Source organism: Heliangelus exortis, chromosome 13 (genome assembly GCF_036169615.1).
Source record: "Heliangelus exortis chromosome 13, bHelExo1.hap1, whole genome shotgun sequence".
Taxonomy (NCBI): Eukaryota; Metazoa; Chordata; class Aves; order Apodiformes; family Trochilidae; genus Heliangelus; species Heliangelus exortis.
In genome coordinates, this window is record NC_092434.1 from 7,853,011 (window position 1) to 7,869,783 (window position 16,773).

Sequence of the window (16,773 nt, forward strand, 5' to 3'; positions counted from 1 at the left end):
GCTGAGTCACTAGCAGGGATTCTCGTAGTTCCATCTCACATGAAGAGATTTTTCCATGCCAGGAACCAGAGCAGTCCAAGGTAAGTGGAGACAGTGAGAGAATTCACATCAATATTCAAGCAGGCAAACAGAAATCTGGAGTTTACTGCTACACTGTTTGGCTTCTAGGAATTCTTCATCACACAGGTCAAGGTAGAAGACTGCTTATACTAAACTCCATCACTTGTAACCCAGGCACCTGCTTCCATTCACTGCATTTCACAGTGCAGTCACCTGTACTACTACTACACCTGTCAGTGTCCTCACTCAGTACAGTATAGACTGTAAATTCATAGCAGTGCAGACTAGTCTCAAACCAGTTTTATTGACCTTCAGTGTCATGAACTTTGTTCCTGAGAAAAAGTTTCCCAGGGAAGATCTATAAAGCTATAAAAATTCTGCAATGAAGTTATCCACATTATTCTCTTAGTAGCTCAAACTTAACAGTGTTAGTCCACTTGCCAGTGAATACTGTGCACTAACCTTACACTCAGAAACAGCTGATAACCACACTAACACAGCACTGCCTTTGTTAACTGTGAAGCTGCTGCAGTACACAGCTCAGTACAGAGGGCAGGAGTCTCCTCATTAACGGAGCAAACACGAGATACTCAGCATGCACTGAGTGTGTACACCTGATGCTACAGGCCAAGTTTGATCTCTAAGCAATCCAGTTTAAAGTTGAGTGAGCAATCATCGCTTCAGTGTTGCAAAACTCATGTGTTGTCTAAGAAACAAAACAAATGCACAGGACTGAGTGACAGGTGGAGTATCCACCCTGCAGTATAAGCTTAAGATTTTTCTAGTATTGTTTTTGTGGAAAAAACCCCATCCTTTTGTAGGAGTAAAAATCCCTTCTACCTCAGCAAAAGCACATTTTTCAGGAGTATTGTTTTGGATTTTGTTCTCTGTGGCTTTATTGTGTGTTCTTTACATTGAGATATTCATACCCAAATGAAATAAACAGTGTAGTGTAGTTCCTTTCCTAGTCACTCTACTGTGTAGTGTGAGGAAATGGTACCTTAATTGTGAGAGACAGTAGAGGTACAGCAGCTGTTAACTTCCTGGTGCAATAGAAAACTGCTTTCAAAGCATTTTAAGGCACATGGGGAGCCAGCATGGAACTATTTGGGCCACTTTGCAAGGCAGAAGGTATGCTTGATCCCATTTACAGCTGAGCTGCTGTACACTCCCACTGGAGCACAGGCTTCCAGGCAAGGCAACATGCTTTGTCTTCTGACAGCTAGATTGCCTTACAGCTTGAGTATTGCTTTTTCTAATCGGTGTTTGCCTTGCGTAAGAGTTCTCCCCAGCAGACTATATAAGGCAGCACACCCAGGAGGTAAATACGTGACCGGCTTGCAAAATGGCAACAGGAAAGGATACAGCACTGCTGGCCTTGGTTCTCACCATTGGGTTCACAGCACTGGTAACTACTGGTAAGCTTCAAAGGGGGTTTTACCTATTGGCTTCTGTAAGAAAACAGAGCATAGGTGCAGCTCACTCATCTAGGGGAACCCAAGCTTTGTCAGAGGAGATGGGTGCATAGCCTTGCTGCACAGAAGTTACATCTGACTAGCAAATAGTTTTTAATTGCTTTTTGTGATTGGTTTTCCATCGTGTGTGTTATTTGCCTTTTTTTTTTTTTTTTTTTGCAAATAGCAAAACCAAATTATTGTCCCAAAATCTTATCTAATGAGGCAGAGAATGCTACTGCACCACATTTGTAATTCAATATTGAGAACTTTCACACCAATCTTAAAATGAATCTCAACTAAATGTTAACAGTATTTATATATGCCAGACTATTTTCAGGTATGTTAGAAGATTTTTCTTTTGACTGTACAAACTGTCAAGGGTCTGGGATGTATTCTGTGTATTCAGAGATCTTTTATTTAAAAAGGAATGCCTTTTCTTAATGGGAACAAGCTGTTGGACTTTAAGCTAACAACCTGGACAGAAAAGATTTAAGATCAATATGGAATTACTAATGTGTGTGGATAGTAAGATAAGACAAATTTTATGTCTCAGAAAGTTTGTAGGTACAAGCCAGTCAGAATGAAGGCTGAAATAGTGCCAACTATACTGATTAGTGTTTGTTGAAGCCTTATGTATGAAAATTAATTGTTTAAGCAAACAGAAGATGTATATTTAAGTGGTCAAAGCTTTTAGCAATCTGGCAGTTAATTACAAATAGAACAATTATGTGATTTTTATGGTTGTATCCCCCCAGGACAAGAAGCAGAGCAACCAGAAGTGGTAACCAAATATGGTAGAGTCCGAGGGTATCGATTCAAAGTAGATGCAGCTGAGAGGGATGTAAATGTCTTTTTGGGACTTCCTTTTGCTAAGCCCCCAGTTGGACCACTGAGGTTTTCTGAACCGCAGCCACCTGAGCCATGGGAAGGTGTCAGAGATGCCACTTCATATCCACCAATGTAAGACAATAACTAAACCATTCATCTTTTTAATAACTTTATATTATTGCAATTACAGGACACTGATGTACTGAGCATGCTGAGTGAGTCAGATGCTTAACAGAACACAAAAGAAATGCAGACCAGTTCAAGTCTCTTATAAATGTCTTATTTCATTTGTACTACTGCCCTTATTTGGTACCTTGAGCCTAATACCTACTATTAAAATATAAAATGTTACTGAAATGTAAGATAATTATTTTGCATTTTCATCTAAGTAATTTATAGCCATATGCATTTGCAGGTACGTTTCTGTAATATTTTGAAACATGTGAAATGATATCTGCATTGCACTGTATAGTCCTGCAGACTGGCTCCGTTTTACAGATCTCCTTAATGGCTGGTCAAAGGAAGAAAAAATATTAAAAGCTTATTTTTTTTGTTTATATTTTCTGTTGTCAACAATCTAGAAATGTACTAGGGATTGGTTTCTGATTTACACTTTATTTTTGACATACAGGAATCTACACTTTGTAACTTTGAAGTTTAGTTATTTATCTTGCTTTTTATTTTTCATTTATTCAGGTGTCTACAGGATAAAGCACAAGGACAGCTTTTTTCAGACATAATTACTAATAGAAAAGAAAAAGTTCCCCTCCAAGTATCTGAAGATTGCTTATACCTAAATGTGTATGCACCTGTTTCTACAGGAAAGAAGGAGGCACTGCCTGTAAGCAAAATCATTATAAAATCTCTAGCAAGATTATTTTACAGCAAATCTATAACCCATACTATATGCAGACTTGCCAAAGAAGTTTTTTTTTTATTATGAAGTTATATGTCTTACCTCAGTAAATATTTTCTGGGGTTAAAAGATTTAAAAAATATATTATTTTACAAAAAGAAAAAATTTTTAGCTAAGTAATGTTTGATTTTCTCTAAATAATCTGTGAAAAGTTGCAGAGCATTGTTACAATATATTTAATAAAACCAATTACATTTTCTAAGAATGTAGGCCTCATATTTGAAAGATATTTACAATTTGTGAAGTGCTATGTCAAAGACGCAAGAATAAAACAACACAAAATATTATATTTTGGTTTATCTTTAGTTTTTATTACTACAAGCTCTTCTGTGTGTTGAGTTATCTTTTTGCTTTTGTCTTTCCAGGTCTTTGTATGGATCCATGGAGGTGGATTAGTTTTTGGAGCAGCTTCATCATATGATGGTTCAGCACTAGCAGCCTTTGACAATGTGGTGGTTGTAACAATTCAGTACAGATTAGGTGTTCCTGGATATTTTAGGTAGATATTTTATCTAAGTGACTTCCAAAATTATGTGTGCAAAGCCCTAATAAAGAGAGGTGCAAAATACTTGCTTATGCAAAAAACCAATAAATTTCTTAATTAATTATGCAATGGGTGAGAACAATGTGCAAGTCCCAGATCAGCTTGCAAGTCTGTTCCTGTTTGATTGCTACTCTAATCTCCATGCCTTTTGAGTCATTTATTTTTTCAGTTGTGCAGAGAAGCTCTGTTTAGAGACTGGCAGCTGATTTCTTATACCACATGTGTTTTTCTCTGCTTTGTTTCCTGCTTTGAGCATTTAAAGACATATTTTCTTTCTCTGCAGCACGGGTGATGAACATGCTCGAGGTAACTGGGGGTATTTGGATCAAGTAGCAGCTCTTCAGTGGATTCAGGAAAACATCATACATTTTGGAGGAGATCCAGGATCTGTCACTATTGCTGGAGAATCAGCAGGAGGAATCAGTGTTTCTGCTCTTGTAAGTTCACAGTAATATTGTATTTAAATTACTTAGAGAAAAATAAAGCACTGTCCAAGTTCATTCTTAGTACCTGCTTGAAAAGTTAGTGAGAGGAAATGGATGACTTCACACTAAATGACACATCACCTTGATCTATAATAGAATGTGGGATCAGTACAGCTGCTGATTGATGAAAATATTATTTTCATGCCTAAATGTTATCGTTCAGACTCAAAATTTTATTCCACATTTACTAAAATAAATTCTGGGTGTTCTTTTGCAGTGCAAAAAACCCCAAACATTTAACATTGTGAGAAGAGTCCTCTAAGAGGATGTATTGCCTATTTCTTGTTTGTTTTGACAGTCACTTGTTCAAGGTAACAGAGGTGAAGAGTCACAATAGCTGAACAAGATGTGTGTTTTGTATCCCAGTGATGTAAAATTTTTTCATCAACACTGAGCACATTGGCTAAGAGGATTTTCTCTAGTCTCACAGTTTGAAACAGATCAAACAGTGAAAGCAGAGTTCAGTGACATGTGATAAAAATTTCTGTTTACTAAGCTCCTTCCCACTGGCCAATAGTCCTGTATTCCCCTTCTGAGGCACAGCCAAGTTATCTTGGACACAGTTATTCTAGATCCATATCTGGCTTGCATTGTAGCTCCATAAAGTCTTGGAATGGAGGTGCTGTGAGAGAGGAAAGCCAGGCATGAACTCCTTACCCCTGATAGTGTCCTTTGTATAAGTGAACTATGATCAGAGGCTACAGAATAAGAGTCTTATCACATTTGCTTTCAAAACATTTTAAATGACAATTCCTGATCTTAAAATTCCAAGTCAGTGGTCAGAATTGAATGCTTGTCATGATCATTATGCTTGTTCTTGTTTTTATACAGGTGTTGTCTCCCCTGGCAAAGGGCTTGTTCCATAAGGCCATTTCAGAGAGTGGTACTGCAGTCAGGGCTTTGTTCACTGACCAGCCTAAGCAGGAAGCACAAGTAGGTATTTTGTAGTAATTTTCATTAATTTTCCAGATAGTTTTATGTATCTTAAACTGTTTATTCCAAAACAGATTGCTTGTCTTGTGAAACTAAACCACAGTCAGTCATTAAAGACAGCATTTCTGTATGCAAATAATACATGTTTAATTATGCTTTCCTTTGAAGCACCCAAATATCCATGTATGTCTGAGTGAAAGCAAAAGACTAAGGAAGGAAGGCAGGGAAGGAGTGTGAAATGTAAAGGAATACTATCACAGGTACTTCTTCAAAAGCTGAGCTAAAATTTTTGCATAGAAAATGGCACCAGATTAGGAACACTCTTCTCTTCTCCTCCTGTTTGATGCCTGTTGTGTGCAAAATATAAAGACTTCATTAATTTTGCTTTTGTTTGAAAGGAAGAGCTTGTTCACTTTTTTTTTTTTTTTTTTTTTTTTCCAACTACACGAAACAACTTCCAGGAACCTAGATTTAATTATCTGGGATAAGAATGGGATAAGAAGTGGCAACTCTGTCTCTCTAATGAGCTGTTTCTCTATCCAAGAAGACATCATCAATAGTATGATGTGCTCTTTGTTAGCATCAATGTGGTTGCATTCTCACTGTCCATCACTCTAACTCCTTTATGTCACTCTGCCTGCTCAGCACAGCATGTTATTTACCAGAATGAATATCTTTGTCTATTTCTGTATGTAAATAACTTGGAGGAGTATGTTTTGTCCTTCTGCTCAGCTCACAGTGAGAAGGGTTATGAGGGCTTCCTCTTCTCCACTTCTGCACCCTGAGCATGTGTGACTTGAATGAACCTTGTGCAGAAGTTTAGACTCCCCTCTGCTGGACTCTCGGGCTCGGTGCCACGTACAGCCTTCTCTGGGAAGTGTATGAAAAAACGTTTGTTTTTATTCATTGCAGAGAATTGCTTCTGCCTTTGACTGTGAAAAATCCAGCTCGGATGCAGTAGTTGAATGCTTAAGAGCAAAAACAGAAGAAGAGCTAGTACAGACACAAATAAAAATGGTAGGTGAAATTATGCTCCTTGCATTTAAATGATTTTTCAAGTATTATCATAACAGTAACAGAGTATGCAATTTATGTGTTGTCATATTAGGATAACTTGAAGTGCATGTAACATCTGACTTTCTTGACCTTTCCAGAATTTGACAACCCTGCAGCTATGCTCTACGTTGCTTGAAGAATGTGAACAGGTTACTTCCCTTTCATTCTGAATGGACTTTGAATTGCTTCTGTTTAGCTGTCACAGTCTGCCAGGGGAGAGAAAAGAGTGGATGAAATGTCACAGTTTCTCCTGGAGAACCCAAAAATTAATTAATATATCATGTCCTACTTAAAATTTCTTATCACAGTGCTGGCTTCCATGTTCCTTCCCAGTTTCAACACAGAAGTTAGTTTTTCCACTGCTCCTCCACACATCCATGATAGGATTGCACTAAGAAGAGATGTTAAATTCACCCCAGAGCAGGGCCACAAAGATGATCAGAGGGCTGGAGCACCTCTCCTATGAAGGCAGGCTGAGAGAGTTGGGGTTATTTAGTCTGGAGAAGAGAAGACTCCAGGAAAACCTTTTAGCAGCCTTCCAGTGTCTGAAGGGGACTTAGACAAAAGTTGGAGAGGGACTTTTTGAAAGGGCATGTAGTCATGGGGTGAGGGGTAATGGTTTTAAGATGAAAGAGAGTAGATTTTGATTAGATATTAGGAAGAAATTATTTAGCATGAGGGTGTTGAGACACTACAACAGGTTTTCCAGAGAAACTGTGGATGTCCTGTCCCTGGGAAGTGTTCAAGACCAGGGGCAATGGGGCTTGGAGCAACCTTGTCTAGTAGGAGGTGTCCCTGCTCATCAGGGGAGCTGGAACTGGATGATCTTCAAGGTCCCTTCCAACCTAAACCATTCTATTATTCTATTATATCATCACCTATGTTTCACAAACACATCACAGGATCTTCTGCCTAGTGCAGAAAATCTGAGAAGATTTAGAGATGGCTTGAATACTAATACTTCTTATGTTTTCACTTGCCATTTTAGTTTGTTTTCCTTTGAAATGACAGTAAAAATTCAAATTTTTTTCTAGAAGCAGAATTTGTATTTTAATGAAATTAATGAATTTCCTTTTTTTTTTTTTTCCCCTCCAGCCTTCCCTGTTCATCAGTGCATCTGCAGATGGTGTGTTTTTTCCAAAGAGTCCCAGGGAATTACTGTCTGAAAAGCAGATCAATGCAGTCCCCTATATCATAGGAGTAAACAACTATGAATTTGGATGGGTTCTTCCTATGGTAAGAGACTTAAAATTTCATTATTTATGTCTCATTTTGTTAATATAACTTTTTCTAACAAATATGATTCTCTCTATCACACAGCTCATGAAATATCCTCCTTACACAGATGGTCTAGATAAAGATGTGGCACGTCAAGTTCTACAGAGCTCCCTACCATTATCATTTAAGGTAACAGACTATTTTCATAATAACCCAGAGCTGCTTCTTCACTGGTCTGGTTCTATATTTGTACACCCGTGTATTTTAGAGGCAAACTTTGTTCTGTTTGACAGCTTCCTACTATGGCAGCAGACAGTGTAATCCTGTTTCCACTAGAGACTTAAATTTCTAGCTTAAATGCCCCTCTTTTTTGAAAGGACTTCTGTGGAAATCCAAGAATGATTCAGGTACCTAAATACAGATATCTTCTGACATTTCAGATATCATTGATCATTCAAGACATGCATGGTACTGGCAGGTATGACACAAGACCTATAGAATGCACTGTTCTGAAGCAGTAGCTGGAGACTAGAAAGGATACCTGAGATGTTTAAAATGGCACTGAGACACCTATGCTTAGGTATTATGAGTTTTTGCTTCCCTGTATTTTACAAACCTTCTAGCCTTCTGGTTCCTTTGTGATCTTCTGAAACTACTCAATGTAGAAAAATGCAGATTTATAGGTAAGAATTAAGGACTTCATAAACAGGGCCAGCAGTTGCAATGGATGATTTGGTGTCAGGCATCCATCATGAACTTGTAAAGGCAGAGCCCAGGCTTGTTCTAACAGGGTGTAAATAATGGCCGTCTACAACAATAAATTAATTTTGTGAAATCCAACAGGATTTATTCTCTCTTATGCTGGTTATTTGCACAGAGGGAGAACAGACAACTCCATCTATGCTGAAGTATCACTAGATACTAGATAAAGAAGTGTGATCTTTAGATCTTCCAAACCTCTGTTCTGTGAGAACATCTGTATCTGGAAGCTGTGTGACTCCCAGCTCTGAACTCTGAGCCATACTCTGGCAGGGTTGAGGACTTTCCTTGAAAAAAGGTCATGTTTGGGGTTTAACCAGGGATGTGCAGATGGCACACCCAGTTTCTGCTGTTACTCTTTATAGTCTCCATCATAATTATAAGAAGTATTTTTGTTGTTCATTCCAGGGTATAACTTCTGAAGCTGTTGATAGAGTGTACAGTGAGTACGTAAAGAATGCAGAAACCCGTGCTCAGGTGCGAGATGGCTTTCTTGATGCAATGGGAGACTCTTTGTTTGTTTTTCCATCCATTGAAGTGGCTAGGTACCATAGAGGTGAGTGTCCAATTCAGCATCTGTTAGAAGAAATGTAAAATTCCATCCTGGGGTGTGTTATGGACAGTATGCATTGTGCTTCATTGTCCAAAGAACTGACAGTGTTTTTGTTTTATCAAAGTATTTCCTAATGAAAATTTATGATCTTTGGTATCAGGTATTTCCAGCTCTCAAACTAACATTCCTCTGTGTATTTTCTACTAGATGCTGGTAACCCAGTCTATTTTTATGAATTTCAACATCGACCAAGTTCAGCGACGGGCGTTGTGCCAGAGTTTGTAAAAGCAGATCATGGTGATGAGATTGCATTTGTCTTTGGAAAGCCATTCTTAGCAGGTGGTGTATCCATGCTTACTAAGTATTCCTTTTAACACATCATTCTTACTAATTTTACTTACTTGGGGCCTTTTAGACTTTCTCTATTAAAAACATTGAAATCAACATAAGCTTTTTCTGTCTTTAGTAGTAACTTTTCATTAAATCATTCATCTGTTGTTCTCTCCTAGAGCTCTTCTCAGGTAAAACCCCCATGGCTCAGAGTAACAAGTGTAACTAATCACAGTGGAATTGATACCACTGTTTCTTTTTTTATTATTTAGTTTTTAATGTTGCCATTTCATCTCTCATTTTGCAGGAAATGCTACAGAAGAAGAAAATAAACTTAGCAGAACTGTTATGAGATACTGGACTAACTTTGCCAGATATGGGTGAGAATCATAATGTTAATTGAAGCTCGAGTTTTGTCTGTGCTGCATGGAACATAGTAACAATACTTACATGGTAGTTCCTACAAATTTGGCAGAAGCTAAGATAACTATTGAAGCAAATTATTTCTAGTCTTAATGACTGCAATAAAAAACTTTTAAATGGAAAAAAAAAAAGAAAAGAAAAAAGAGCAAGGGCTGTTGTACTATCTGCAGTGGAATTTTAGATCCAGAAGTATTATTAAACTTTTGATATTCTATTGGTGAGCATCTTGATAAAAACCATCCAACTATTCTGGTACTAGAATCTCCATCTGAACTGATGTGAGTTTTCTAAAATGCTGTCAGCCTGAGCAGTTAGAGCACAACTGATAGGCAAATGGAAAGCTAATATTTCATTACGTTATTTTCAGAAATCCCAATGGAGAAGGCTTGGTCCATTGGCCTCAGTATGATCTGGATGAAGGATACCTGGAAATAGACCTCATGCAGAAGGCAGCAAAGAAATTGAAAGGACACAGAATGGAGTTTTGGACACAGCTCACAGAACAAATGCTGAAGGAAAGGACAGAACACACTGATTTATAGGAGTTGTGGAGGGTATAGTTTGCTTTTAAAACCCAAAGTAAAGTCAAACAAATTTAGTTTGTTAGGATGCAGAGTTTAATAATCACCTTCACTATTACATAATCTGTTGTCATGATCACAGTGAAAGGAGAGAATTGAGGTGAAATCTGGAATGTTTGTGGGATTTCAAATCACTATTTAATGAAGCAAGCAGAAAAACCCCATAATCTTTCAGGCTCATAAAATAACCATGTTATCTACTCAGTGGATGCCAAAATTGAATAGTGCTCCTGTGTGAAAGGGGCATGAAGGGGAAATTGGCAAATATGTTGAAATCTGTAAGAAACTATCTATACAGAATATATCATAAGTGCAAGAATATTTTATATGCTTATTCCCCACTTCTTTCAGAAGAGAATGGTCAGTTTTCATTCTTACAGTCTCTACTTTCTTTAATTGGAAATAGCCTGTAGGGACCAGAGCATCCATCAAAAAATACGTGCGATGGACCTGACAGCTCACACATGAGGACAAAAAATCTCTACTTGTTTTGTAAACTGTTATAAATAAATATCACTTTTAATTTTTTGGAGCTTCCTATTCTTTCACATTACTGATGAAGGCTAATATCAAGGGGTTAAATCACACCCAAGTGATACAGTAGCCTTTCTAGAAAGTGCAGTCATCAAGAAGGATCTTCTTTTTGCACGACTGACCATTTGTTAGTAGCTGTTTTATCAATTACTGTAATCAGGTTTTTTCATAATATTGTGCTGGCTTGTCTGTTATTTTGCAATCTTACTCTGTAAGCTTATTTTGACTCTGTTGCTCATCTAGTCCTAAGAAGCTGGCCTTAGAAATTGGTTAACGAGTCACTCTCTGTCTTGAGCATTCAATATTAAAATTACTGTATTATGTTAAAATTATGTAAGAGAAACTCCAAAAAAAGCCTGAAACTGAGTTACCTTTGGCATTACACATGACAACTAAAACTAGGTCACTTCGGTGATTTCTTTAGGTAAACATTAAGAAAGTTCTTTCTAAGCAAAACCAATATGGAAATAACTGAGGTGTACTATTTTCTCCAGCACTCTCTCTTTACTGAGGGAATTGCAGACATTGTCTTTTTCCCTAAAACCCAGCGCCGGGAGGGGCTGACGCAGCAGCAACTGCGATCCGGGGGGGTTTGTCCGCTGGCGGCCGCCGTAGCGCGGCGGGAGGTGCTGTCATGGCGGGCAGCCCGCCGGTGCTGCTGGGGCTGCGCGATGCCGCCATGCCGGGGCCGGGCCGGGGGGGCGGGCAGGGCCCCGCCTGGGCCACCAACAAACTGGGCGGCTCCGCGGTAGGGCCGGGACCGGGGAGGACGGAGGGGGCTGGAGACGGAGGGGCCCTGCGGCCCCGGGCCCCTCTCCAGCCGTGCCGGTGGTGTTGTTGCAGGACCGGCTGCCCTCGGTGCGGCCCGGATCTCCCTGCTGCGGGCTCTGCGGGAAGCCGCTGGCGCACCTGGTGCAGGTGTACTGCCCGCTGGAGGGGTCCCCCTTCCACCGCCTCCTCAACGTCTTCGCCTGTACCGAGAGAGGCTGCTGGGGAGCGCCCCGCGGGTGAGGGGGCTGAGGGGGGGGCACCTCCGGGCGGGCACCGCTCGGCCCTGGCTGGTGAATGCGCTTAAGCTGGGGAGTTGTGTGCCTTACGTGTCTTTGTTTTCTTTTACACGGCACGTTCAAAGCTGGAAGGTGCTGCGCTCCCAATATTTGCAGGCACAAGAACAGGAAACCGAAGATTTCCGTGCAAAACAGGTATAACGAGCAGACTGCCTTCTGGGGTTCTGCCCTTGTTTCAGTGTGCTGAAGTGCGGGGTTGAGATTGTCCAACAAAGATGCAGCTGAGCTGGATGAGTTTCACACCCTGCATGTGTGCTTGTGTAAGTGACCATAACCTTTCCCAAGAAGCTGTGCCGTAGTGCCAGCTTTGGGTTATGTATGTGGGCCTGTGGAGGAGTTGTGGCTGTGGAATTCATGTTACTAAAAACTTACCTGCTTGTTTGTGATCTGTGTTAGGCTTATAACAGATATTTAATACTTGAGATACCTAAACGTTTTATTTTTCAACTCTGAGTGTTTTATACTGTTAAGGTTTGATCTTTAAGCTGTTTTCTTTATTTGCTACTTTAAATTGATAATTTAAAATGCTACCATCATTTTTAATTAATCTGTCTCAATTATTGTTAATATGCTTATGGTATTTTTTCTTGTGAAGAAAAACTGTATGTTGGCTTAAGAAGATGAAAGAGGAGGATATCTAGTAATGGCAGACAGAGAATGTTTATTCAGCTGGTGCATCTTCAGTTTTGGTGTGTGGGAAATTATCTTAATGTAGGATAAAATTATGGTATTATTATTTTTCTCCATATTCTTTGAGCTTACCTGTGGTTCAATAACTGTACTTCGAATAAAAATACCCAAACTAGCTGTAAGTGATCATGCCAGTAGCCAGGGTAAGGTAACATGATGTACAAAGGCTGTACAGAAACTCAGTGAATTCTTGTTCTGCTTCTCCACTGTGAGATGTTTTTGCCATAACTGTGCTGCTGAGAAAAGTAAATGTGGGTATGCTGGTAACTACTGCTGTGAGGAAACTAGGTGAAATAGCACTAAGCATTATGTTAAAGTTTAGTTTTCTCTATATGTTATGAAACTGTAGTTGAAGTGCATTAGAGTGGCTGATCTTGACAATGTTCTTTTTCCTTTTTTTTTTTTTACTTTGGATGTTTTTGTTGTTCTTCTTCTCAGAAACAAGAATCAAGCTTTGCTGCAAAGGATTGGTGTGATGAAGCAGATGACTGGGGGGTCAGTGATGAAGCAAACTCTCCTGCATGTGCCTCTCTTCAGCTGCTTGGCTTAAATGAAGCAGTGAGCAGCTCCTTGTCCAGAGAGATAGAGTGTGCATCCCAGTTCCAACAGCTGAATTTGTCTGAAGCTACAGATGGGTCTGGTTCCCTGAACACTCATCCTCCAGTCAGTGAGGGAATGGAAATGTCTAGTCCAGCTCCTGTGTTCCAGCCCTTTTACATTAGTGTTGTGGATGAGGAAGACTACACTGGTTTCCTTGATACAGATCATGCAGATAAACTATTGAAGGAGTATCAGCAGAGAGAGGGTGTTGATTTGGAACAGTTAATGTCAGAAAGGTGAGAACAGATCTGAATTTTGTGCTGAAACTGAAGGGATTACATAGTTTCTTTCCTATATGGTGGCTGATAATTTAAATTTGACTCTCACTAAATCTGAATGTTCTGTTTGTAACTGGAATCATTGGTGTGTAGTATTTTTCTGGAAGAACATAACAGTGCACCCAGTTCTGTCAAATTCTGTGTTATGCAAAAATGTATCTATTTCTGAGTGAACAGTTGGAATGTCTTTGGGCTCCAGATAGTGCAGTGGATCACCCATCTCTGAACCCAGATCAGTATGGTTTAAGCATCATCTTGTGCTGAATGGCATGAATTTATATTGTGACATTTGACTTTTTCCTGACAGGGCTGAAACTTTTTTTTTTCTTGAATTTTTAAGGGCTTAATTAATTAGAGATTTTTTTACTAGTGTCTGAGATGATGGTAAGACTCACAAAGGTTTGTAAAGGTTGACTGAAAAACGATTTTTAATGTAGTTAAATGACAATATTTTCACTGTTATCTTAATGTGATCACAGTGACCACTTGGATCCAGATCATTTCTCTTTTGATTATCTTAGTATGTCCAGTGACTTTTCCAGAACTGTGGACAATGTTTAACTTTCTGATGTCTAAAGTTTCTGTCAATTGCAGAATCTGCATAAAATGCTTTTTAGTAGTTCTTTTCCTGTTGAGTTCTGTTGAGCTATATAGAATCATAGAATATACTCAAAATGTAAAAACAACATGGTAATTTAAAAACTAGAACTTCTGCAAAGTTATTAAAGGAATGACTTTTTAAGGAGTATTAAGGTATTTGGTGGTGAATCTTACGTGGTATTCTGAAATGCAGTTAAGGATTGTAAGCCACCAGAAACCAAGGAACTAGAAGCAAAATTTTCACTTGCAACCTCTAACAGAAACTGCCTCCTAATTTAAAATGTCTAATTTTTTTTCAGCTTACTTAGTTTAATGTAATGGGAATGCACAGTAATCATTGCTTATTTAAGCATGCATATTGTGCTGAAAAACTTATTGGAAATTTTGTTTATTTTACTGTTTTCTTGTAGGTTTGCAGGTGAAGGTGGCAATGAAAAATATGAGAAGAGTGAAGTCAAAAGCATGGACCACACTTTCCATAAATTTATGAAAAGAATATCTCTATGTCATGAGCAGATTCTAAGGTATGCTGATTATCTGGTTGTAACAAAGCATAGAAATGGATTATTAGTTCATCAAAATAAACCATTGGAAATATAGATGTATATTTTTGTTTCTCAACAGGAAAAAAAATTGCTAAGAGAGCTGTTTGGCCTGTGTTGTCAGGCTTCAGTCCCTGGCTGGACTTCTTAATGCAAAGTAGATGAGAAGCAAACCAGGATCAGAGAACAGCAATCTGGCTCTGGGAGACTTTCTTAAACATAAGAGCAGATTGTCTTTAAAGACTTGCTGAAATACAGGCATAAGGGTTTTCAAGAGACACTTTTGAGATGGAAGTACAATATACAGTGATGTGCTGTTGTGGTAGATTTCAAGGCTATCTGTTCTTCTGAAATTTTGTAAGCTCATTCTAATTGCTTATGTCTGAATACTGTAAGAGTTAGGATAACTCTTACAATAAAGCATCAGTTCTTTGGTGTAACCAGTGGCTGTGAGATGTTTTCTGTGTTGAGTATCTTTAACTGGCACTGGTTAGGATACCTTTTTTCAGGAAAGTGTATTTTGTTTGTTTAAGTGCACCAGATACAGCACATTTTGGGGGTGTCCATTCAAAGCATTTGTCTCCTTTAAATCTAGCTCTTAAGAAGACTTTCCAGGTGTTGACCTTCCAAATATTTCCCACTTTCAATTTTATTCTTTAATTGTTTACCTGGAATTAGGCAATGGTTCTTGTCTGTGTCAATGTATTTTATTTAAGGCAATTTCAGAGATTTCAGGGGATCCCAATGCAGTTGAAAACATGTAAGTTTTCCAATTAAGTTTTGATTAAAAGTATTATTATTATTTTCCTTTCTTTCATAGATACTCTTGGGGTGGCCAGCCTTTATTCATAACATGTCCCCCAGCCAACATTAACAAAGGTATTCCAGCCTGCAGTAACTGTGGAAGCAACAGAATATTTGAATTTCAACTCATGCCAGCACTGGTCAGCATGCTCCAGAGTGATTCAGGTGCTGACCTTTGTCTTAGCTGAATGAATATTAGGAGCAGTAACCTTGATAAAGTTCAGTGAACTGCAACTTGGACTGGTTCTTGCTAAGCATAATTCATTACAGTGATCATCTTGTATAAAAACCACTCTGTTTGCCTTTCACTAAGCAGAAGATTTAACTCTGGTTTGTGGAGGCTCCATGATTGCAACTTCCATTTGCTTACCAGTGAACTTTAATAACAGCAATGTAGATAATTCCATGGCCTTGGGAGGATTTTGTCTTTATGGCCTCTTAAATCAGATTCTGGAAAAATGATACTGCCAGATAAGATTGCAAACACTTAAGAAGCTCTGAAAATTCTGCTTCAGTTTGCTTTAAAATTAGAAAATGCTATGTACATAGGATTCTGAATATGAAAAACACTTCCCGAATTGGCAAAGATTGAAATATAGCAATGAGCAATAGTTTATATATATATATATATTTTATACCTTTATATTACAGTTACCTTTGTTGTTTTGTTTTTAGATCTGTCAGTGGAATTTGGAACTGTTATAGTTTACACATGTGAGAGGAGCTGTTGGCCAACAGATTTCAACACTCATCAGACCCCACTTGAAGAATTTATTTTTGTACAAGAAGACCCAGACCAGAGATTATTTAAATAAATTGTGTTTCTCTGCATAGAAGGAAGGTCTGTTGGTTTTTTGGTTTATTTTTTTTTTACTGCAAGTAAAAGTGCAACAGAGTTTTCCTCGGACGTGGTGAAAAATGAAATTTATTTGGTGATGTGTTGCTTATATCCAAGAATAACTTACTGAAGTATGTATTGGCATGCCTTTAAAATGTGATGACAGAAAACTTTCATAATTTGGTTACACATGGAAATGTAAGTGTAGATTGTTTCATTATTCTAGTTACAATTACTATCTGGTCAGGAAAGTAGAAAAGTTGTCTTATTGCAGTTAGTTACACTGTTGGCATTCATCAGACAAACAGGATTCATTTTTTAGGACCTGTTAGCAGTGAAGACCTTAAATGGAGTAAAAAAAAAATCTGCTTTGTTTTGATGGCAGATTGGGAATGCAGTGGGCAATGTCTGAAAGGACCTTGCTGTCCCTGCAGTCTTCCTGTGATGAAGCTTTTCTGTTTTTCCAGTGAAGGATGTTACATTTGTATGGCTAAATGAGCTCTGACAGTCACAGCGCTTTGGGAAGGGAGAGGTTGGAGGTTTTTGTTGGCATTTCAGTTCTCACAGAGCAGGGTCAGCTCGCCTACCTTGCTACTCCGGGCTGCTGCTCACAGCCTGGTGGTGCTGCTGCTTTTAACTGTTCACATTCTTCTGTGGAGTTCCCTGTTGCTTTAGGC

General features: G+C 38.6%; 2 protein-coding genes across 4 annotated transcripts; both read left to right on the top strand.

The window, feature by feature from the left end:
* Window positions 1-1,340: 1,340 nt before the first annotated feature.
* LOC139801995 (fatty acyl-CoA hydrolase precursor, medium chain-like) lies at window positions 1,341-10,670 on the top strand. 2 transcript variants are annotated; one of them, XM_071756715.1, is made up of 14 exons: window positions 1,341-1,478; window positions 2,273-2,477; window positions 3,042-3,186; window positions 3,627-3,760; window positions 4,089-4,242; window positions 5,122-5,223; window positions 6,136-6,240; window positions 6,378-6,428; window positions 7,375-7,515; window positions 7,600-7,686; window positions 8,665-8,812; window positions 9,017-9,148; window positions 9,447-9,519; window positions 9,930-10,670. In XM_071756715.1, the coding sequence occupies exons 1-14, from the start codon at window positions 1,406-1,408 to the stop codon at window positions 10,102-10,104; spliced, it is 1,725 nt and encodes a 574-aa protein (XP_071612816.1). In that variant the 5' UTR covers window positions 1,341-1,405; the 3' UTR covers window positions 10,105-10,670. The 2 variants fall into 2 exon arrangements, with proteins under 2 accessions (XP_071612816.1, XP_071612817.1); XM_071756716.1 differs by lacking the exon at window positions 6,378-6,428.
* A 564-nt stretch (window positions 10,671-11,234) lies between these two features.
* Window positions 11,235-16,094, top strand: PDCD2L (programmed cell death 2 like). 2 transcript variants are annotated; one of them, XM_071756720.1, is made up of 7 exons: window positions 11,235-11,425; window positions 11,521-11,684; window positions 11,810-11,879; window positions 12,873-13,270; window positions 14,323-14,436; window positions 15,275-15,333; window positions 15,934-16,094. In XM_071756720.1, the coding sequence occupies exons 1-7, from the start codon at window positions 11,312-11,314 to the stop codon at window positions 16,071-16,073; spliced, it is 1,059 nt and encodes a 352-aa protein (XP_071612821.1). In that variant the 5' UTR covers window positions 11,235-11,311; the 3' UTR covers window positions 16,074-16,094. The 2 variants fall into 2 exon arrangements, with proteins under 2 accessions (XP_071612821.1, XP_071612820.1); XM_071756719.1 differs by having other exon boundaries at window positions 11,240-11,425; window positions 15,275-15,423.
* Window positions 16,095-16,773: the final 679 nt, after the last annotated feature.